Here is a 25,315-nt window from a genome sequence, read left to right on the forward strand (position 1 = left end):
ATAATGTTCAAATATATGATAAAAGCTATAAATATAGTACATTTTCAATTTTGTAAAAAGGGATGTGTATATGAGTGTACACACACACACAAACAATCCTGTATATCTGCAGAGAAAACACTGCATAAATATTCTCTCACCCCAATTTCAAGAGAGGATATCACTGAGGGGTAGGAATATTTCTAACTTTTTCATTGTATGTTCCAATATTTTATATAATGAACATGTATTCCTTTTATGATCAAAATTTAGTATTCTGATACTGTAGGGGGAGTGGCCAATATGGCAGAGTAGGAAGACCCTGAGCTCACCTTCTCCCATGGGCACACCAAAATTTCAACTATTTCAGAGCAGCTATCCATGAGAGCAACATGAAGAGTAGCAGGAAAGAATCTTTACTGCTAGACATATAATGAAGGAGCCACAAGAAGAGGAGTAGGAGGGACGAAGACACAGTATAGTGAGGACCCATACACCTGAGGAAGGTGACCCACAAGCAGGAGGAAAATTATAATTGCAGAGGTTCTCCCCAAGGAGCAAGGGATGGAAGCCCCACATCAGGCTCCTCAGCCCAGAGGTCCTGCACTGGGAAGATGAGCCACCCGGAAAGTTCGGCTTTGAAGGGCAGCAGGGCTTATTTTCAGGAGAGCCAGAGGGCTGTGGGGAAAAGACTCCACTCTTAAAGGGCACACACAAAATCTCACACCCTCCAAGATCCGGGGCAGAAGCAGTAATTTGAAAGGAGCCTGGATCAGATGTACTTGCTGATCTTGGAGAGCCTCCTGGAGAAGCAGGAGGCAATTAAAACTCATCTTGGAGACACAGACGCTGGTAGTAGCTATTTGGGAGAGTTCATTCCACCATAAGGGCACTGGTGCTGGTAAGCACTACTTTGGAATCCCCACTCTAGCTTATTAGTGCCAGGACCCACCCTGCCCACCAGCCGGTGGACACCAGTTCTGGGATACCCCAGGCCAAACAGTTAGCCAGGAAGGGACAGCCTCACCCATGAGCAGGCTGACTGCCTTAGAATCTCCTAAGTTCCCAGCTGCTCCAGGACCTGACTACATCCACCAGAGTGCCCAGGACCTGGCCCAGGTCTCCAGTGCACCTGTGCAAAACCCAGGACTCCCAGGGCCTATAGCCAGAGACTGTGGGACACAACTCTGCCCATCAGTGAGTGACACTGTCACCACTTATATTCAACATAGTATTGGAAGTCCTAGACATAGCAATCAGATAAGAAAAAGATATAAAAGACAACTAAATTGGAAAGGAACAAGGAAAGTTGTTACTGTTTGCAGATGATACGACACTATACATAGAAAATACTAAAAATACCACTAAAAACTACTAGAACTCGTCAATTATTTGGTAAAGTTGCAAGATAGCAAATTAATATGCAGGAATCTGTTGTGTTTCTATACACTGAGTGAACTACCAGAAAGAGAATTTATGAAAACAATCTCATTCACAATAACATCAAAAAGAATAAATTACCAAGGAATACATCTAACTAAGGAGGTAAAAGATCTGTACTCTGAAAATTATAAGATACTGAGGAAAGAAATTGAAGATGACAAAACAGATGGAAAGAAATTCTGCATTCATGGGTTGGAAGAATTAATATTGTTAAAAGAACCATACTGCCCAAAGCAATCTACAAATTCAATGCATTCCCTACCAAAATACCAATGGCATTTTTCAAAGAACTAGAAAAAATAATTCTAAAATTTGTATGGAAACACAAAAAGCCCCAAATAGCTGAAATAATCTTAATAAAGAAGAACAAAACAAGAAGTAGCAAGCTCCCTGATTTCATAATATACTACAAAGCTACAGTAATGAACAGTAAGATTCTAGCACAAAAATAGATACATAGATCAACAGAATCAAACAGAGAGCCCAGAAATGAACCCACACTTATAAGGGCAATTAATCTATGACCAGGGAGGCAAGAATATACAATAGGGAAAGTACAGCTTCTTCAATAAATAGTGTTTAAAAAACTAGTCAGCTACATAGAAAATAATCAAAATAGAATAATATCTCACACCATATACAAAAACTCAAAACAGATTAAAGGTTTAACTGTAAGACCTGATATTATAAAACTTCTAGAAGAAAACATAGGTAATAAGTTCTTTGACATCAGTCTTAGCCATATTTTTTTGGATATATATCCTCAGTCAAGGAAAACAAAAGCAAAAATAAACAAATGAGACTACATCAAACTAAAAAGCTTTTGCACAGTAAAGGAAACTGTCAACAAAGCGTAAAGGCCGCCTACTGAATGGGAGAAAATATTTGCAAAGGATGTATCCAATAAGGGGTTAAGGTCCAAAATATACAAAGATCTCATACAACTCAATATCAAAAATACAAACAACCCAAGTAAAAAATGAGTAGAGGACCTGAATAGACATTTTTTTGAAGAAGAAGACATACAGATGACCAACAGGAAAAGATGCTCAACATCACTAATCATCAGAGAAATGCGATTCAAAACCATGGTGAGATATCACTTCACATCTGTCAGAATGTCTATTATCAAAAAGGCAAGAAATAACAACTGTTGGTGAGGATGGGGAGAGAAGGGTACACTCGTGTACTGTTAGTGGGAATGTACATTGGTGCTGGCAGATACTATGGAAAACAGCATGGAGACTCCTCAAAAATTAAAAATAAAACTATGATATGATCTAGCAATTCCACTTCTGGGTATTCACCAAAGAAAATGAGAACACTAATTCAAAAAGATATATGCACCCCTATGTTCATTGCAGCATTGCTTACAATAGCCAAGAAATTGAAGCAACTTAAGTGCCCATTGATAGATGAATGGATAAAGAAAAATCCGGTACACACACACACACACACACACACACACACACACACAGTGGAATATTACTCAGCCATAAAAAGAATGAAATATTGCCATTTGCAAAAACATGGATGGGCCTAGAGGGTATTATGCTAAATAAAATAAGTCAAACAGTGAATGACAAATACTGTGTGGTTTCACTTATATGTGGAATCTAAAAAACAAAACAGTTGAACAAACTAATCAAAAAGAAATAGAGTCATAGATACAGGGAACAAATAGGTGGTTGTCAGATGGGGTGGGGTGTGGGCAGGAGAGAAATAGTTGAGGAAGGTTAACTGGTAGAAACTTTCAATTACAAAATAAATTAGTTACAGGTATGAAATGTACAGTGTGGGGAATTACAGTCAATAATTATGTAATATCTTTGTAGTGACAGATGACAACTATACTTGTCATGGTGAACGCTTTGAAGTGTATAGAAATATTGAATCACTATTTGTTATATCAGGAATTAACAAAGCATTGTAGGTCAATTATACTTCACGAACAAACAAACTCATACAAAAAGATATCAGATTTGTGGCTACCAGAGGCAGGGTGTGTGTGGATGGGAGATTGGATGAAGGTGGTCAAAAGGTACAAACTTCCAGTTATAAGATAAATAAATACTAGGGATGTAATGTACAACATAATAAAGATAATTAACACTGCTGTGTGTTATAAATGAAAATTGTAAAGAGAGTAAATCCTAAGAGCTCTCATCACAAGGAAAAAAACATTTTTTTTCTATTTCTTTAATGTTGTTTCTATATGAGGTGGGGGATTTTTACTAAAATTTTTGTGGTAATCGTTTGATGATGTATGTAAGTCGAATTATTATGTTGTACACCTTAAACTTATACTGTGCTGTAGGTCAATTATATCTCAACAAAACTGGAAAAAGAAGTTTGCATACTGTAAGTATGAATGAGTAGTCAATCCCTGGCTGTCATACTAATAAAACAGCAGTGAAATTAAAAAAAAATAAAAACCTTGATAGTTTAAAAATGAGAAAATAAAAAAAATAAAAGAAAAATTAACCCAGAAAAACCAGTGTACTAAAATGTTCTCTGTGCTGAGCTAGGGGAAGTGGCTAATTCACAGTATAGTGTGTCTACAAGATAATCCTCTGTCTTAAGATTTCCCCTACCTCTATCCCTTAGAAAAATAGGCCTAATGTTTCTCTTTTTTTTCTGCACAGCCATGTCATAGATTATTTGGATAAATACTAGTGGAAGTTCTCAGCCCCTTGGTAATGAACAATTTATTTCACCATAGAAAGCAGAACAAAAATAGTTATCAGTTCTCCTAAGATTTTTTGAGTCCATTCCTCCCCATGGAAAGACATATAAGGGTGCAGTGTATGAACATGGGAAATGACTAGGAGGAAAACATTGCTCATCCAGGAACTCACATATGAGTGCATTGAGAATTAAAGATATTCAGGGAAGTTTTACCAGAGTTTTAATGCAAAGCCCACTAAAAATTCAATTGATTTTTTTTCTATAAAAGAGTGGTTCCTAATCCTCCTACACTGTGGGTGGGAATGTAAATTGGTACAGCCACTAAGGAGAACAGTATGGAGGTTCCTTAAAAAACTAAAAATTGAGCTATCATATGACCCTGCAATCACATTCCTGGGCATATATTAGGAGAAAAACATGGTCCAAAATGATACATGCACCCCAATGTTCATTTCAGCACTGTTTACAATAGCCAAGACATGGAAGCAGCCTTAACGTCCATTGACAGAAGAATGGATAAAGAAGATGTGGTACCCATATACAATGGAATATTACTCAGCCATAAAAAGAGAATGAAGTAATGCTATTTGCAGCAAAATGGATGCACCTAGAGATTTTCATACTGAGTGAAGTAAGTCAGACAGAGAAAGAGAAATATCATATGATACCACTTATATGTGGAAACTAAAAAGAAATGATAAAAATGAACGTACTTACAAAACAGAAACAGAATCACAGACTTAGAGAATGAACTTATGGTTACCAGTGGGAGAAGGGTGGAGGGAAGGGATAGTTAGGGAGTTTGGGATTGACATGTACACACTGCTATATTTAAAAAGGATAACAGACAAGGACCTACTATTTAGCACAGGGATCTCTGCTCAATGTTATGTGGCAGCCTGGATGGGAGGGGAGACTGGGGGAGAATGGATACATGTATATGTATGGCTGAGTCGCTTTGCTGTGCAACTGAAACTATCACAACATTGTTAATCGGCTATACTCTAATATAAAATAAAAAGTTTAAAAAAAGTGGTTCCTAGATAGAGGAAATTTTATTAATTATTAGGACATTTCAAATCACATTTCAAGTCCTGTGTAATCAGCAACTAAATTAAATGAAGGAAGGGAAAATTGTCATCAGATTTAGATGCAGAGCTGGTATTAGTACTGGTGCCCTCAGAATAGGAGTTATATTGCTCATCAACAGATCTTTACTGGTATCATTCCTTAGAGGTTGGCCTTACATTTCTGTTCTCACTTGCTCATACCTTGGTACACAGTTCTGCTTTACCAGCAACAGATTGATTCATCATTTGATTCTTTTATAAGATGTATATAAAAACTGTTTTGAGGATTTCTAAAATAAAAAGGTATGAAATGATACAGCTGAATAAGGCATATTTTCTTTTGCTTAGAGATAGCTTACACATTTTTAAAAGTTTGAAAGCTAAATACTGTCAATATGTCTGGTTATTACTCAACAAAAGCAGCTCTCTTAATTGGAAAATAAATAAGTAGAATTACTAATCAGTGAAAACTCTAGAGGGCACTTTATGTGGTGGCCACATGGTCACACTAAGTGTACGCAGAATTATCTTTCATGTGCATATCCACATACATAATAGGTACAGCTGAAAAGAGGCTTTGTTATAAAATTTAATGAATTTAACATTATAGATATTGTTTCTATACTTTAGACAGTTCACTTCTCAGAATAGTATAATTCTTTAAATTTGCTCAACCATAAATATATTTTTGTAGACACAAAACTTGAAATTAAGGAGCTGAGTCATCAATTACATTTGCTAAAGTTTTCAGTTAGGTGTGGGGGTGAATCCAGGTAGCCTTTTCGTTATCAATCTCAACCACATATCCTTTCACTTCACCTCCACACATGGAAAGGCAAAGGAAATGGTAGAAGCGAAGGTGGGAAGTAGGAGGAAATTAGAGGTAAGTCAGAAGCTCTGTATCAGGGAAGTACCTACTCTCCCAGACGCAAAAGAATGGACTTGGAACCGCTAAAAGATCAAGAGCACTTTTTCGTGACTTTGGCTAACCCTGCCTTTTACTGTGTTTTAAAAAAATAATCCTTGTTTTTGCTTGTAGAGGTTTTTTCTAGAATATTTTAAAGTGATTTTAATTGTTTTTTGACATGTAAAATGTGAGCCCTGATTTAAAGACATTTTTTTTCTTCTTAGACATTTAAAAGACTCTAACCCTATTGAATCAACACCTGTATTATAAAGGACCCTGAGTTTCAAATTGTTAGTTTTTTGAAATAGTATGGGAAGCTACTCTGATTATCTTGCCTCCATATCTCTAAGATGTAATTAATGGAAACTCAAAGTAAACATACATTCGACTACATTTTCATAACTGGAAGAGAATATGGTCAGCATATTTTAAACGTATTATGTTAATCTAGGCCGGATGATACAATTCACTTAATTGTCACAAAAGAATCACACAGTTAAATCAGATTAGTATTCTCTGTCAGTAAAATGAGGATGATAACAGGACAGCACTAGTAGGAAGTCATACAGAAAAAGACTCTTTTCAGTATTTGAAAAAAAAATTATGCTTTTATTTTGCAGCTTCTGATGAGAATGAAAAGGTTACCATGCAGTTGTGACAAGTAAGCCACCGAGAGGAATCCTAGGCAATCTCACTTCCCATCAAGTGTTTTTTGATTCATGCATTAAATTCTCTCTCTTTTTTCTCATTAGATCTTGATTACTATGTCAGCTCTCTAGAGAGCACGCTATTAAATGACACAGGATGCTAGTGTAGGAGCAGTGGTCCATTAGCAACCTTAAAATTAACTCACTTTTTTTCCCATTAACTACTTTATTTTTTTAAAATTCCCTTTTAGGTGAGGAAGATGGAGTTGGGGAATGAAACTCCCCTTAAGAGCTTATGTAATTTCCTTTTATCAGAATATTTCCTCACAGCTCTCTGACCCACCCATAGAAACACACAAATCCCCACTTCCCCACTATCCCTCAAATAGTTGCCAGACATCATTCTCTAAGGATCTATTTAGAATCACTGAAATTATTTGTACACAAAAGCTGCACATAATTAACATATACAATTTGGTGAATTTGAACTTGTATATACTTTTGTTATCACCACCACAATCCAGGTAATAAACGTATCCATCACCTCCAAAAGTTTCCTTGTGTCCCTTTTTTTGTGTTACAAATGCTTAACATGATTTACCCTCTTAAGTTTTTAAGTATACAATCACTTATTACTAACTACAGGCACTGAGTTGTTCAGCAGTTCTCTGGAACTTACTCCTCTTCTGTAACTGTAACTTTATATCCATTGAACAACAGCTCCCCATATCCCTCTCCCTCCACTCCCTCATACCACTGTTCTATCGTCCACTTATATACCTTTAACCACTTTAGATGCCTTATATGAAAGGAATTTCTACTCAACCTCTATGAGATCATTGAGATAATGATGCCTCTTCCTTCTGAAATATTTTTCTTTCCTTGGTTTTGATAATAACATACTATCCTGATTCTCCTATATCTGAATGTTCTTTTAATGGCTCCTTTTTCTCCCCCAGAAATCTGGATATTTCTCAACACACTATCCTTGTCTCTCTTCCTTTCTTGTTTTCCATTTTGTCACCTAACTAAATCATCTATTTCTATGGCTAGACATTTTTTTTTTGGCCTCGATATGGGTGACTCCAATATTTCGTCTCATATCTTACCCCTTCTGAGTTCCAGACCCATATTATCCAAGGGTCTGCTGGACAGCTCCACATGGATGTCCTGTCCTCATTTAAAACTCAGCACATGCAAAACTGCATTCATCTTCCCACATTATCCTATCCATTTAGTGCACTAACAATAAAAATCTTAATTGAATTTGGGGAGGGGTATTGGGTAAAGGTATGAAGTAAGTTCATCTAGAAGAAACAGTGTACTACAAGAGCTAAGAATGAGAGCCTTGCCAGATCTTCAGATATCTTATAAAACCACAATTATAAACAATCAGATCAATCTAACATAATAGGAAATCCAGAATTTAATCCATGTGTGTATGTATACATACATGAATTTATGTCTATCTATCTCTCTATTTCTCTATCATCTATCAATCAATCTATCTATCTATCTTTGATTAAAAAAAGCTACACAAACTCACTGGAAAAATGCTGACTTATTCAACAAATAGTGTAGGGGCATTTGGTTAATCATTTGGAAAAACAAAATTAGGTATTGTCTTCACGAATCTTAAAGCAAAACAATTTCTAGGTGGGATAAATATCATATTGTAAAAATGAAACCATAAGGATACATGAAGCAAATATGGGGTATGTTTACAAAATTGTAGTACAAGGAAGGATTTTGTAATCCTGTTACCAAAGTCACAAACCATAAAGGGAAGAATTGGTATATTTAACAATATAAAAATTACAAACAAAAGTTCTGACATTTGAAAACCCCATAAGCAAATTTAGAAGGCAAAAATAAACTGGAAAATATAGTGTGAATACCCTGATTGATAAAATAAAAACAAACAAAATGGGCCAATGCAAAATTCTCTCTCTCTATTACAGATGCAACCCCCCCACTATATATTATATGATTCATTTATATGAAATACCCAGAAAAGACAAATTAATATAGTCAGAAATCAGATCTGTGGTTGCCTAAGTTTGGAGGTGGGAGTGGCTACTGCCTGAAAATGGGCTCAAGGAAATTTTGTGAAGTCGTGAAAATATTCTATAATTGGATTTTAGTGATTTGAAGAGATTATTCTAAAATTTGATTTTAGTGATGGTGATGGTTGTACAACTCTATAAACTTTACTGAAAATCATTGAATTCTACTTTTGCAATGGATGAATTTTATTCTATGTAAATTAAACCTCAATAAAAGTGTTCATAAAAAATGTGTAAGGAGAGGACTCTTTCTATGCTTGAAGTCAAATGAAAAATACCTCTCATGGACAAATGATATAATTACATGTTATTATTTGAATTCTCATTTAGGGAAGCACTGAGAAGTATTATAAAGATGATGCGGGCTAATTCCCTTATTTTGCAGATGAGAAAACTAAAGCCAGATGAAGTAAATACTTTGCCTGAAGTCACACAATCAGCTAGTGGAAGATCTAGGACTCGTACACAGATTGTCCAACTACTAGTCTGGTATTTGTCACATTATACCATACTCTCCTTGATTACAATACATTTAAATTGCTCTAACCCAAATTGACTAGAATTCCAATAAAATTAAAACGATCATATACTATAATTTATGGATTGTTGTAATAACCAATATTTCGAATCATGGAGATCATTATTGTGGTAGATGAGTGTCACTTTTTGTGATGACCATGTGGGAGACTGCTTAGGAGGAAGCATTAAAAATCAAAAAGGTAAAATACAAGTGTTGGTGAGGATATGGAAAAGGGGTAGAGCCATTATGAAAAACAGTATGAAATTTCCTCAAAAAATTAAAAAAAAGAAACTACCATATGATTCAGCGACTCCTCTTCTGGGTATATATCCAAAGGAAATGAAATCAGTACATCAAAGAGGTATCTGTGCTTCCATGTTCATTGCAGCATTCGTCACAGTAGTCAAGGTATGGAAACAACTTAAGTGTCCATTAACAGATGAATGGATAACAAAACTGTGGTATACATATACAATGGAATATTAGCCTTTAAAAAAAAAATCCTGCCATTTGCGACTGCTTGCATGAACCTAGAGGACAGTATGCTAACTGAAATAAGCCAAACACAGAAAGAAAAGCATTGCATGATCTCACATGTGGAATCAAAAAAAGTCAAATACATAGAAGTAGAGAGTAGAATGGTAGGTACCAGGGTGAGGAGGTGGGGAAAATGGGGAAATATTGGTCAAAGGGTACAAAATTGCAATTACATAGGATGAATAAGTCTAGATAACTAATGTAGAGCATGATGACTAAAGTTAACAATACAGTTGACCCTTGAACAACGTGGGGGTTACTGGCACCAACCCCCCTGCACAGTTAAAAATCCAAGTATAAATTTTGACTCCTCCAAAACTTAACTACTAATAGCCTACTGTCGACTAGAAGCCTTACTAATAACATAAACAGTTGATTAACAAATATTTTGTATGTTATATGTATATTACATATATTTTATGCATTCATGACATACCTTTTTCTTAACTTTTTCGATATTTCTAGGCTACAGGGTTTGTATGCAAGTTTTTCCAAATTGTTGCAAATCTCCAAAAAGTTTTGCAATGTATTTATTGAAAGTGGACCAGTGCAGTTCAAACCCATGTTGTTTAAAGGTCAACTGTACTACATTGTATGCTGGAAATTTGCTTTGGGAGTAGATTTCAGATGCTCTCACCACACACACACAAAAAGGTAACTATGTGGGGAGATGGGTATATTAATTAGCTTGACTGTAGTAATCATTTCACTATGTGCATGTATATCTAAATATGTTGCACACTTTAAATATATACAACTATTATTTTAAAATAGAATAAAAATATGTCTATTCTTTTCAAATGTTTAACCAAATGTTTTGACAACTTTAGATTTGAAGTGCGGTAAGCTGAAAAGCAAGTAAAAAAGCATCAAATTCACAAAAGATATCATTAGGAGGTGGAGCATATAAAATACCTTGCGAGCTTCCTTCAGACAAACAGATGGATACTTCATCATTTCTGTCATTATCCTCTCCTACTTCAGGACCAGCTTCCTCTCCTGGTGTGAGTGCAGATAAAGAACCAGATTCGGGTTGCTCAGAAAAATCAGCAGGGCCTCCTCTTGGAGGTGGAACTTCAATCCCCATTAAACGATATTTCCTTCTTCGATTCCCAATCCAAGTCTTTATAAGAGAAATAGAAGAGAAAGTTTTGTAAAAATAGAAACCTTAGCAGTTCTAGCCATTAAAATAATGAATGGATACTGCATAAAATATGATTAAAAAGAATAAGTAGGTACCTAGAATAATGCAGTTTTATTATTACTCAATAAGCTAAAATAAAAGTATTTGCTTTTATTTTAAAATACCTTATTAGAAGAAATATTTATCTAAATACTCAGACTTTCAAGCAACATGCAACCTGTCGCAGAACTTGTTTTTGTTTTTATTTCTGGTGAAAATCATCCACCAAATATTTCAAAAGAAACATGAATTGGTTCTTTTCTGAAAGGGACCAGACATGCAGCTCTAACTATAGTTCATATCCCATTTCCAATCTTGCTCTTCGTACGTGAAAATGTGTCTTCTAGTAACTTCGTTTGGCTCCATAATGACTACCTGCGTATTTTAAGTATTCTAAAATTGCATTTTATTAGATTTAGGACCAATATTTAAAACTTTTTATAGTAAAATAAATTTTGAGTTACAGGAAGTTGCAAAAATTTGTCTTCTTCACTCAGTTTCCTCCAATTTACATTTTACATAATTATAGCACCATAACAGAAAAAGGAAATTGATATTGTACAATATACGTGTACAATTCTATGTTCCTTTATCACACCATTCTTCTCCTCCCTCCCACCATCCTCAACCCCTGTCAACCACCAATCTGTTTTCCACCTCTATAGTTGTGTCATTTTGAGAATGTTATATAAACGGAGTCATACGGCATGTGAATTCAAAAATTTCAATAAATTGGCTTTTCTCATTCAGCTTAATTTCCTGGAAATTTATTAAAGTCACATATATCAATAGTCCATTCATTTTTATTGCTAAGTATTCTTCCATGATACTTACGTACCATTTTATTTCTGTTTCTTTGCAATGTTTTTTAACCCTTCACTTGGAGGACACTTGGGTTGTTTCTAATTTTTGGCTATTATATACAGCTAAAACGCTTCTATGAACAGTCATGTACAGGTTTTTGTGCTGATGTAAGTTTTCATTTCTCTAAGATAAATGCCCAAGAATGTAACTGCTGGGTCAAATGGTAATTATATGTTTAATTTTAAAAGAAACTGCCAAATTGTTTCCATAAAAGTTGTACCATTTTATATTTCTACCAGCAATGTATGAGAGATCCAGTTTCTTGGCATTCTTGCCAGGACTTCGTATTATAAGTAATTATTTTTTTAGCTGTTCTCATTGGTGCATGTAGCAATAGATCATCAAATTCTTAATTTAATTTCCCTAATGGCTAGTGATGTTGAAAAACTTCATGTGCTTTTTGCCATCCATATATCAGTGAAATGTCTCTTGTCCATTTTGTAATTGTTTTTTCTTTAAAATTAAGTTTTGAAAGTACTTTATATATTCTAGATATGAATTTTTGTCAGATATGTGGTTTTGCAAAAATTTCTCCCATTCTGTAGCAGATATGAGTTCTTTGTCAGATATGTGGTTTGCAAATATTTTCTCCTCATCTGTAGCTTGTATTTTCATCATCCTGGTCTTCTGCAGCACAAAAGTTTTTTGTTTTCTGTTTTTTTTTAATTTCGATGAAGTCCAAGCTACTGTTTTTTTTTTCTTTTATGGATTATGTTTTTAGTACTATTCCTAAGAATTCTTTACCAAGCCCTAGGCCACAAAGATTTTCTCCTATGTTATCTAAAATTTTTATAGCTTTATTTTTTACATTTAAATATCTGATCCATTATGAATGCACTTTGTATAAGTTGTGAGATTTACATTGAGGTTAATTTATGTTTTCCTATAGATATCCAATTGTTCCAGCACCATTTCTTGAAAAGACTTCCTCCATTGAATTGCTTTTGCACCTTTGTTAAAAATCAACTAAGTTGGCCATGGTTGTGCAGGACTATTTCTGGGCTCTTCATTCCATTCAAATGATCTATACGTCTTATCACCCTGCCAATACCACAGTCTTGGTTACTGTATTTATATAATAAGTCTTGAAATTGGGTAGATGGATTTCTTCCACTTTATTATTTTTGTCAAGAACTGTTTTAGTTATACTAGCATATTTCCTTTCCATGTGAATTTTAGAATTATCTTGTCTACATCAACAAACAACCTTGCTGGAATTTTATAGGAATTATGTTAAACCAGAATATCAATTTGGGGGGAATTTACATTTTTACTATGTCAAGTCTTCCAGTACATGAACACAAAATGTCTCTCCATTTATTTAGAATTTCTTTTATTTCTTTCATCAGTGTTTTGTAGTTTTCATCATACAAGTCCTGTACATGTTTTGTTAGAGTTACGTGTAAGTGTTTGATTTTTTGAGTGATTGCAAATAATTTATTAATATCTTAAATTTCAATTTCATTGTATTCATTTTTACTATATAGACATGCAATTGATTTTTATATGATTATCTTGTATCCAAAGACTTTGGTGAATTCACTTATTAGTTGTAAGAGTGTTTTGTAGATTCTTTAGGATTTTCTACACAGCTAATCATGTGTATCTTTTATTTCCTTTTCTCGATTTATTGTGTTGGTTAGAACGTCTACTACTATAGTGAATAAAGGTGGTTAGAGTGGACATCTTGTTTCTGGTCTCAGAGGGAAAGCATTCTATTTTTCACCATTAAAGTATGATGTTAGCTGTAGGTTTTGGGTACTTGTAGATTCTTTTTTGGGGAGTTTTTTGAATTCAATTTCTTTAATAGTTATAGGGCAACCTAAACGTCCATTGACAGATGAATGGATAAACACGTGATATATATATACAATGGAATATTACTCAGCCATAAAAAAGAATGAAAATGCCATTTTCAGCAACACGGATGGGCCAAGAGATTATTGTATTAAGTGAAGTCAGACAGAGAAAGACAAATATCATATGATATCACTTATATGTGGAATCTAAAAAAATGATACAAAAGAACTTATTTACAAAACAGAAATAAGACTCACAGACATAGAAAACAAACTTATTACCAAAGGGGACAGTGGGGTGGGGGAAGAGATAAATTAGGAGTTTGGGATTAACATATATACACTAGTATATATAAAATAGATAACCAACAACAATCTACTGTATAGCACAGGGTACTATATTCAATATCCTGTAATAACCTATAATGGAAAATAATCTGAAAAGTAATATATATATATATATATGTATATATATGTATATGTATATGTATATATATATGTATATATATGTATATATATATACATATATATGTATATACATGTAACTGAATCACTTTGCTGTACACCTGAAACTAACACAACATTGTAAACTAACTATACTTCAATTAAAAAATGGTTAACAATAAATAAATGAATGTATATATTTTGATGCTATTCTTTAGATCCTGTTGTCCCTGGCAGATGTGAGTTCTTTCCACCCTTCACAGTGTTCTTATATTTGTTTAATATATAATGTCCGGGGATTTTAGTTGTACTTAATGGGAAGGATAGGGAAAATTATGTCTACTCCAACATTTTTTGGAAGCTGCATTCTAAAACCAATTTTATTCTCAAGATTCTCATGTAATTTTCAAAAAGCTCATTTTATATGATTGGAGTTTGTAACCTTTATAACTTTGCCATATGACTCTACAAAGTAGAATTGCCACGCCAACCTACAAAGTGGAAGAATAATTCTTAAAACTTGTGTATTCTCTTTTAGTGTAGAAAGTCATTCAATAGCATTTCATAGTTTCAGATCTAAATTTGATTATGGTACCCTTTCTTTGTATACCAAGTAGAATTGCTTCTATACAACAAGGTCCACTTCAATACAAAACCACCTTAGATAGTCTCTAATGTAAATTAAAAACATGAATAAAGTTAACTTTTACTTGGTAAGATTTTGCAAAAAAAAAAAAAAAAAATGCAGGGCCAAACAGAAGAACTATTCAGTTAGTCCAAGAAGATTAATTCTTCTTTATAATTTTTTTTTTTGGTGGGGGTGTTTTCTCTTCAAATTCAGGATATGTAGTACCTTTGAGTATTTAGCATTCAGTGCTAAATGTGAAACCTGAAACACATGGATTGCTTTGTAGGCTCCCAAGTGAAAATTACCTGGTAGAAAAGGAAAATATTTATGGATATTAATTTTCCTAGCTTTGCTAAACTCTCCCATAGGAGAAACACTATTTTAAAGAATATGGTTCCATTTCAATTTCCCAGTATATGGTCTAATTGAGAATAAGCTACTAGACTTCAGAACAAGTAAAGAATTTCAACTTCTTACTAAAGTTCCATTAAATTGTCATGTACTTTCTCTATTTCCTGTCTTTGAATACTGACGCTTATCAAATACTGATGCTTCTTTTTTCACAATAATCTTAGCCACACATGATTGGAAAAATGATGGTGTGGGCAGAAGAAGAACGATACCAGTTTTCTTAGGATGATTTTGGCTTCCTTTGGGTCATAAAGGCTTGGGAAGAGAGAAGAGAACAGAAAACAGAAACCAATGTCCATTTATTTTCAACTCCTTTTTTCACCCTTCTTGGGAGAAATGAATGATTATATACTGTATAATGATAAAGGTATAATAATATGTGAACATGGGACTATATGGGAATTTATTACATACTAGGGGTGACATAGTTCGTCTCTGGATATTTCTCAAAACTGGAAGGCACCAGGACAATAATTCAGTATACAAATATAATCTTAATGGGTTTATTACATTTTCAAATAATCATAGACAATGGAAGGGATCTTAGAAACCAACGAGTTTAACCTTCCATTTAAGGTAAAATTTCCTTCTTCAGCATTATAGGTGGATGGCTATTCAGTCTTTGCATGAAAATTTCAGGAACATGGAACATACTACTTTGCAATGTTCCACAGTCCAGTTTTTTGATATATATATATATATTTTTTTTCCCAAAAATGTTCTTCCTAAAACTGAATCAGTATCTATTGTTTTATTAATTCTAGGCCTTGGTTCCAGTTTTTCACTCTGGATCCACCTTACTCCAAATAGCCTCTTCTACATTCCAGCTATCAGTTATGCAAAGAGTATTTATTCCTATTTTTGGCTGTGCCATGTGGCTTGCAGAATCTCAGTTCCCCGACCTGGGATTGAACCCAGACCATGGCAGTGAAAGTGCCAAATTCTAATCACTAGGCCACCAGGGAATTCAAGTATTTATTCCTTTGTTTCAAAATAAATACCCGTAATTTTGTATAATACGGTTTTTCAACCATTTTATATGACCCATGGTCAAGGTTTTTATCACTCTGGGACTCAGATTCCTTAACTGAGGAAACTGGAAATTGAGATAATTGGTTTCCAAATCTTTAGCCTCCTGGATAAACTTTACCCATACAGAGTTGCTCATACATTTATAGAATAAGTATCTTCTATAACCATTTATAGAATAAGTATCTTCTATAACCATAGCTCCTATGTATTGACAGCTCAAATATATTGGCTATTTGAAATGAGGACTCTCAGACCCTATAAGCTTCTAAGTACATTTCTATTAAAATAATAAAAAAACACAATATTCCAAACTGCCATTAGTTTAAATGTATATTATTATATATTTGTGTTCTGTGTGCTATAAATAGAGGGCATACCTTTCTGTTAAACATTCATTCGTTCAAAGGAAACCCTCTTAGAGTGTTGGTGGGAATGTAAATTGATGCAGCCACTATGAAAAACAGTATAGAGGTTTTCCCAAAAACTAAAATTAGAACTACCATATGACCCAGCAATTCTGCTCCTGTACATATCCAAAAATAAAAAAATGAAAACACTAATTCAAAAAATACATGCACTTCAATGTTCTTAGCAGCATTATTTACAATTGCCAAGATAAGGAAGCAACCTAAGTGTCCATCAACAAATGAATGGCTAAAGAAGATGTGGTACACACACACACACACACACACACACACACACACTGCAATACTACTCAGACATAAAAAGAACATTTTTTTTTCCATTTGTAGCAACATGGATGGACTTGGAGGGGTATTATGCTAAGTGAAATAAGTCAGCCTGAGAAAGACAAATATGTATGATATCACTTATATATGGAACCTAAAATCTACATCAAATTAGTGAATTTAACAAAAAAGAAGCAGACTCACAGATACAAAGAACAAACTAATGATTACCAGTAGTGAGGAGGGGAAGGGCAATATAGAGATGGGGCAATAGGAGGTACAAAGAGTTGGATGAAAGACAGGCTACAAGGACTTACTATATAACACAGGGAATATAGCCAGTGTTCTGTAATAACTGTAAATGGAGTGCAACATTTAAGATATTATAAAAAATCATTATTTCACTCCACAAATATTACTGAACATCAAGTGCATACCAAGCACTGTTCTAGTGCTGGGGATAGAGTAGTGACCAAGCAGGCCTGATATATACCCTTGTGGAGCTTGAATTTACAATCCAGAAGATGTATACACAATAAACAAATAGACAAGAAAAATACAAATCACAAAAACTGACCAATTATTATGGAGGGAAAGACCAAACTAGAATATTTAGCCACAATGACATAGTGTAGTGAAGTGAAATCCTTTCCAAATTTGCCTATCATCAGAATTACTGGGGGAAAGGAAATATATAGATTCCAAGGTCCTTCCCTGAAAATCCTGATTAGTAGACCTGGGATGGGGTGATCTGTATATATTTTTTAACATATTTATTGGAGTATAATTGCTTTACAATGGTGTGTTAGTTTCTGCTGTATAACAAAGTGAATCAGCTATACATATACATATATCCCCATTTCTCCTCCCGCTTGTGTCTCCCTCCCACCCTCCATATCCTGCCCCTCTTGGTGGACAGAAAGCACTGAGCTGATCTCCCTGTGCCATGCGGCTGCTTCCCACTCGCTATCTATTTTACATTTGGTAGTGTATATATGTCCAAGCCACTCTCTCACTTCGTCCCAGCTTATATTTACCCCTCCCCATGTCCTCAAGTCCATTCTCTACATCCGTGTCTTTATTCCTGTCTGAACCTAGGTTCTTCAGACTGTTTTTTTTTTAGATTCCATATATATATATATATATATATATATATATATATATATATATATATGTGTTAGCATATGGTATTTGTTTTTCTCTTTCTGACTTACTTCACTCTGTATGACAATCTCTAGGTCCATCCACCTCACTGCAAATAACTCAATTTCCTTTCTTTATATGGCTGAGTAATATTCCATTGTATATATGTGCCACATATTCTTTATCCATTCATCTATCTATGGACACTTAGGTTGCTTCCATGTCCTGGCTATTGTAAATAGTGCTGCAATGAATATTTTGGTACATGACACTTTTTGAATTATGGTTGCTCAGGGTATATGTCCAGCAGTGGGATTGCTGGATCATATTGTAGCTCTATTTTTAGTTTTTTAAGGAACCTTCATACTGTTCTCAATAGTGGCTGTATCAATTTATATTCCCACCAAAAATGCAAGAGGGTTCGCTTTTCTCCACACCCTCTCCAACATTTAGTTTGTACATATTTTAACTATGGCCTTTCTGACTGTTGTCTGGTGATATCTCATTGTAGCTTTCATATGCATTTCTCTAATGATTAGTGATGTTGAGCATCCTTTCATGTGTTTGTTGGCAATCTCTATATCTTCCTTGGAGAAATGTCTGTTTAGTTTTTCTGCCCATTTTTGGATAGGGTTGTTTGTTTTTTTGATATTGAGCTGTATGAGCTGCTTGTATATTTTGGAGATTAATCCTTTGTCAGTTGCTTTGTTTGCAAATATTTTCTCCCATTCTGAGGGCTGTCTGTTTGTCTTCTTTATAGTTTCATTTGCTGTGCAAAAGCTTTTAAGTTTCATTAGGTCCCACTTGTTTACTTTTGTTTTTATTTCCATTTCTCTAGGAGGTGGATCAAAAAGTATCTTGCTATGATTTGTGTCATAGAGTGTTCTGCTTAGGCTTTCCTCTAAGAGTTTGATAGTGTCTGTTCTTACGTTTAGGTCTTTAATCCATTTTGAGTTTATTTTTGTGTATGGTGTTAGGGAGTGTTCTAATTTCATTTTTTTAAACATGTAGCTGTCCAGTTTTCCCAGCACCACTTACTGAAGTGTCTGTCTTTTCCCCATTGAATATTCTTGCCTCCTTTATCAAACATAAGGTGATCACATATGTGAGGGTTTGTATCTTGGCTTTCTATCCTGTTCCATTGATCTATATTTTGTTTTTGTGCCAGTACCATACTGTCTTGATTACTGCAGCTTTGTTATATAGTCTGAAATCCAGGAGCCTGATTCCTCCAGCTCCATTTTTCTTTCTCAAGATTACTTTGGCTATTTGGGATTTCTTGTGTTTCCATACAAATTCTGAAATGTTTGTTCTAGCTCTGTGACAAATGCCATTGGTAGCTTGAAAGGGATTGCACTGAATCTGTAGATTGCTGTACTAGAGTCATTTCCACAATACTGATCCTTCAAATCCAAGAACATAGCATATCTCTCCATCTGTTTGAATAAGCTTTAATTTCTTTCATCAGTGTCATTTTCTGCATACAGGTCTTTTGTCTCCTTTTGGTTTATACCTAGGTATTTTATTCTTTTGGTTGTAATGAAAAATGGGTGTGTTTCTTTAACTTCTCTTTCAGATTTTTCATCATTAGTGTATACGAATGCAAGAGATTTCTGTGCATTAATTTTGTATCCTGCTACTTTATCACATTCATTGATTAGCTGTAGTACTTTTCTGGTATCATCTTTAGGATTCGCTATGTATAGTATCATGTCATCTGATAACACTGACACTTTACTTCTTCTTTTCTGATTTGGATTACTTTTATTTCTTTATCTTCTCTGATTGCAGTGGCTAAATCTCCCAAATCTATGTTGAATAATAGTAGTGAGAGTGCCTTCTTCCTGACCTTAGTGGAAGTGGTTTCAGTTTTTCACCATTGAGAATGATTCTGGCTGTGGGTTTGTCATATATGGCCTTTATTATGTTGAGGTAAGTTCCCTCTATGCCTACATTCTGAAGGGTTTTTATCATAAATGGGTGTTGAATTTTGTCGAAAGTTTTTTCTACATCTATTGAGATAATCATATGTTTTTTATACTTCAGTTTATTAATGTGATGTATTGCATCAATTGATTTGTGTATATTGAAGAGTCCTTGCATCCCTTGGATAAACCCCACTTGGTCATGGTGTATGATTGCTTTAATGTGCCGTTGGATTCTGTTTGCTAGTAATTAGTTTAGGATTTTTGCATCTGTGTTCATCAGTGATATTGGCCTGTAGTTTTCTTTTTTTGTGACATTTTTGTCTGGTTTTGGTATCAGGGTGATGGTGGCCTCATAGAATGAGTTTTGGAGTGTTCCTCCCTCTGCTATATTTTGGAAGAGTTTGAGAATTATAGGTGTTAGCTCTTCTCTAAATGTTTGATAGAGTTCATCTCTGAAGCCACCTGGTTCTGGGCTTTTGTTTGTTGGAAGATTTTTTATCACATTTTCAATTTCAGTGCTTGTGATTTGCCTGTTTATATTTTCTATTTCTTCCTGCTTCAGTTTCGGAAGGTTGTGTTTTACTAAGAATTTGTCCATTTCTTCCAGGTTGTCCATTTTATTGGCATAGAGTTGCTTGTAGAAATCTCTCATGATCCTTTTATTTTTTTTTTCTTTTTTGAACTTTTGACTTTTATTTTATTTATTCTTTTTATACAGCAGGTTCTTATTAGTCATCAATTTTATACACATTAAGGTGTACATGTCAAACCCCATTGCCCAATTCATCACACACTCCTGCACCCCCCCCCATGCTGCTTTCCCCCTTTGGTGTCCATATGTTTCTTCTCTACATCTATGTCTCAATTTCTTCCCTGAAAAGTGGTTCGTCCATACCATTTTTCTAGGTTCCAGATATATGCGGTAATATACGATTTTTCTTCTTTTTTTCTCTTGCTGACTAACTTCACTCTGTATGACAGTCTCTAGGTCCATCTATGTCTCAACAAAAGACCCAATTTCATTCCTTTTTATGGCTGAGTAACATTCCATTGTGTATATGTACCACGTCTTCTTTATCCATTTGTCTGTCTATGGGCATTTATGTTGCTTCCATGACCTGGCTATTGTAAATAGTGCTGCAAGGAACATTGGGGTGCATGTGTCTTTTTGAATTATGGTTTTCTCAGGGTATATGCCCAGTAGTGGGATTGCTGGGTCATATGGTAGTTCTATTTGTAGTTTTTTAAGGAACCTCAATACTGTTCCCCATAGTGGCTGTTTCAATTTCCATTCCCACCAACAGGGCAAGAGCGTTCCCTTTTCTCCACACCCTCTCCAAAATTTATTGTTTGTAAACTTTCTGATGATGCCCATTCTCACTGGTGTGAGGTGATACTTCATTGTAGTTTTGATTTGCATTTTTCTAGTAATTAGTGATGTTGAGGAGCTTTTCATGTGCTTCTTGGCCATCTGTATGTCTTCTTTGGAGAAATGTCTGTTTAGGTTTTCTGCCCAGTTTTGGATAGGGATGTTTGTTTTTTTAAATATTGAGCTTCATGAGCTGTTTATATATTTTTGATATTAATCCTTTGTCCATTGATTCCTTTGCAAATATTTTCTCCCATTCTGAGGGTTGTCTTTTAATCTTGTTTATGGTTTCCTATCCTGTGTAAAAGCTTTGAAGTTTCATTAGGTCCCATTTTTTTATTTTTGTTTTTATTTCCATTACTGTAGGAGGTGGATCAAAAATGATCTTGCTGTGCTTTATCAGAATGTTCCAATGTTTTACTCTAAGAGTTTTATAGTGTCTGTTCTTACATTTAGGGCTCTAATCCATTTTGAGTATATTTTTGTGTGTGGTGTTAGGAAGTGTTCTAATTTCATTCTTTTACATGTAGCTGTCCAGTTTTCCCAGCACCATTTATTGAAGAGATTGTGTTTTCTCCATTGTATATCCTTGCCTCCTTTATCATAGTTTAGTTGACCATAGCTGTGTGGATTTATCTTTGGGCTTTCTATTTTGTCCCATTGATTTATATTTCTGATTTTGTGCCAGTATCCTATTGTCTTTATTACTGTAGCTTTGTAATATAGTCTGAAGTCAGGGACTCCGATTCATCCAGCTCTGCTTTATACCCTCAAGACTGCTTTGGCTATTTGGGGTCCTTTTCGTCTCCACACAAATTTTCAGATGTTTTGTTCTAGTTCTGTAAAAGATGCCTTTGGTTATTTGATAGGGATTGCATTGAATCTGTAGATTTCTTTGGGTAGTATAGTCATTTTCACAATATTGATTCTTCCAATCCAAAAGCATGGTATATCTCCCCATCTGATGGTTTCAATTTTAATTTCTTTCATCAGTGTCTTATAGTTTTCTGTATACAGGTATTTTGTCTCCCTAGATAGGTTTATACACAGGTATTTTATTCTTTTTGTTGCAATGGTAAATTGGAGTGTTTCCTTAATTTCTCTTTCTGATTTTTTATCATTAGTGTGTAGGAATTCAAAAGATTTCTGTGCATTAATTTTGTACCCTGCAACATTACCAAATTCATTGATTAGCTCTACTAGGTTTCTGGTGGCATCTTTAGGATGCTCTATTTATAGTATCATATCATCTGAAAACAGTGACAGCTTTACTTCTTCCTTTCCAATTTGTAATCCTTTTATTTCCTGTCCTTCTCTGATTACCGTGGCTAGCACTTATAAATCTATGTTGAATAATAGTGGTGAGAGTGGACATCATTATCTTGTTCCTGATCTTAGAAGGAATGCTTTCAGTTTTTCACCATTGAGAATGATGTTTGCTGTGGGTTTGTCATATATGGCCTTTATTATATTGAGGAACGTTCCCTCTATGCCCACTTTCTGGAGAGTTTTTATCACAAATTGGTGTTGAATTTTGTCAAAAGCTTTTTCTGCATCTATTGAGAAAATCATATGGTTTTATTCTTCAATTTATTAATACGGTGTATCACATTGTTTGACTTGCATATATTGAAGAATCACTGCATCCCTGGGATAAATCTCACTTGATCATGGTGTATGATCCTTTTAATGTTTTGTTGAATTCAGTTTGCTAGTATTTTGCTCAGGTTTTTTGCATCTATATTCATCAGAGATGTTGGTCTGTATTTTTTAAAAAAATTATCTTTTTCTTATTTTGGTATCAGGGTGATGCTGGCCTCATAAAATGAGTCTGGGAGTGTTCCTTTCTCTGCAATTTTTGGAAGACTTTGAGAAGGATGGGTGTTAGCTCATCTCTAAATGTTTGACAGAATTCTCCTGTGAAGCCATCTGGTCCTGGACTTTTGTTTGTTGGAAGATATTTAATCACAGCTTCAATTTCATTACTCGTGATTTCTCTGTTCATATTTTCTACTTCTTCCTGTTTCAGTCTTGGAAGTTTATACCTTTCTAAGAATTTGTCCATTTTTTCCAGGTTGTCCATCTTATTGGCATAGAGTTGCTTGTAGTAGTCTCTTAGGATGCTTTGTATTTCTGCAGTGTCTGTTATAATTTCTCCTTTCACATTTTTAATTTTATTGATTTGAGTCCTCTCCCTCTTTTTATTGATTAGTCTGCCTAATGGTTTATCCATCTGGTGTACCTTCTCAAAGAACCATCTTTTAGTTTTATTGATCTCTGCTATTGTTTTCTTTGTTTCTATTTCATTTATTTCTGCTTTGATCTTTAAGATTTATTTCCTTCTGCTAACGTTGGGTATTCTTTGTTCTTTCTCTAGTTCATTTTGTTGTAACATTACATTCTTTATTTGAGATTTTTCTTGTTACTTGAGGTAGGTTTGTAGAGCTATAAACTTCCCTCTTAGAACTGTTTTTGCTGCATCCCATAGGTTTTGGATCGTCTTTTTTTCATTGTGTTTTGTCTCTAGGTAATTTTTGATTTCTTCTTTGATTTCTTCAGTGATCTCTTGGATATTTAGTAATGTATCATTTTGCCTCCACATGTTTGTTTTTTTTTAACGTTTTTTCCCTGTATTTCATTTCTAATCTCATAGCACTGTGGTCAAAAAAGGCGCTTGATATGATTTTAATTTTCTTAAATTTACTGAGGCTTGATTTGTGACCCAGTATGTGATCTATCCTGGAGAATGTTCCATGCACACTAGAGAAGGAAGTGTAATCTTCTGTTTTTGGATAGAATGTCCTATAAATATCAATTAATTCTATCTGGTCTATTGTGTCTTTTAAAGCTTCTGTTTCCTTATTTATTTTCATTTTGGATGATCTGTTCAGTGGTGTAAGTGAGGTGTTAAAGTCCCCCACTATTATTGTGTTACTGTCGATTTCCTCTTTTACAGCTGTTAGCAGTTGCCTTATGTATTGAGGTGCTCCTATATTGGGTGCATATATATTTATAATTGTTACATCTTCTTCTTGGATTAATCCCTTGATCATTATGTAGTGTCCGTACTTGTCTCTTGTAACATTCTTTACTTTAATATCTTTTGTATCTGAGTATTGCTACTCCAGCTTTCTTTTGATTTCCTTTTGTATGGGATATCTTTTTCCATCCCTGCACTTCCAGTCTGTATGTGTCCTTAGCTCAGAAGTGGGTCACTTGTAGACAGCATATAGTTGGGTCTTGTTTTTCTATCCATTCAGCAAGCCTGTGTCTTTTGGTTGGAACATCTTATCCATTCACGTTTAAGGTAATTATCAATATGTATGTTCCTATGGCCATTTATTTAATTATTTTGGGTTTATTTTTGTAGGTCTTTTATTCTCTTGTGTTCCTCACTTAGGGTAGTTCCTTCAGCATTTGTGGTAGAGCTGGTTTGGTTGTGCTGAATTCTCTTAGCTTTTTCTTGTGTGTAAAGCTTTTGATTTCTCCCTCTAACCTGAATGAGATCCTTGCTGGGTAGAGTAATCTTGGTTGTAGGTTCTTCCCTCTCATTACTTTAAGTATATAATGCCACTCCCTTCTGGCTTGTAGAGTTTCTGCTGAGAAATCAGCTGTTAACCTTATGGGAGTTCCCTTGCATATTATTTGTCATTTTTCCCTTGCTGCTTTCAGTAATTTTTCTTTGTCTTTAATTTTTGCCAATTTGATTACTATTTGTCTCAGAATGTTTCTCCTTGGGTTTATCCTGTGTGGGACTCTCTGTGCTTCCTGGAGTTGGATGGCTATTTTCTTTCCCATGTTGAGGAAGTTTCTGATTGTAATCTCTTCAAATATTTTTTCGAGTCCTTTCTCTCTCTCTTCTCCTTCTGGGACCCCTATAATGTGAAAGTTGTTGCATTTAATGTTGTCCCAGAGGTCTCTTTTGTGGTCTTCATTTCTTTTCATTATTTTTTTTTATTTTTCTGTTC

The 25,315-nt window shown here is 34.5% G+C and overlaps 1 protein-coding gene across 1 annotated transcript in view; it reads right to left on the reverse strand.

The window, feature by feature from the left end:
• HDX (highly divergent homeobox) overlaps window positions 1-25,315 on the reverse strand; it is a gene marked incomplete at both ends in the record, with an annotated part of 129,605 nt that overhangs the window by 13,959 nt on the left and 90,331 nt on the right. The window contains one exon of the mRNA XM_082609915.1: window positions 10,773-10,980. Coding sequence (XP_082466041.1) covers window positions 10,773-10,980 — 208 coding nt within the window. The remainder of the gene's footprint in view (window positions 1-10,772; window positions 10,981-25,315) is intronic.

This window comes from Mesoplodon mirus, assembly GCF_964341445.2.
Source record: "Mesoplodon mirus genome assembly, chromosome: X".
Classification (NCBI taxonomy): Eukaryota; Metazoa; Chordata; class Mammalia; order Artiodactyla; family Ziphiidae; genus Mesoplodon; species Mesoplodon mirus.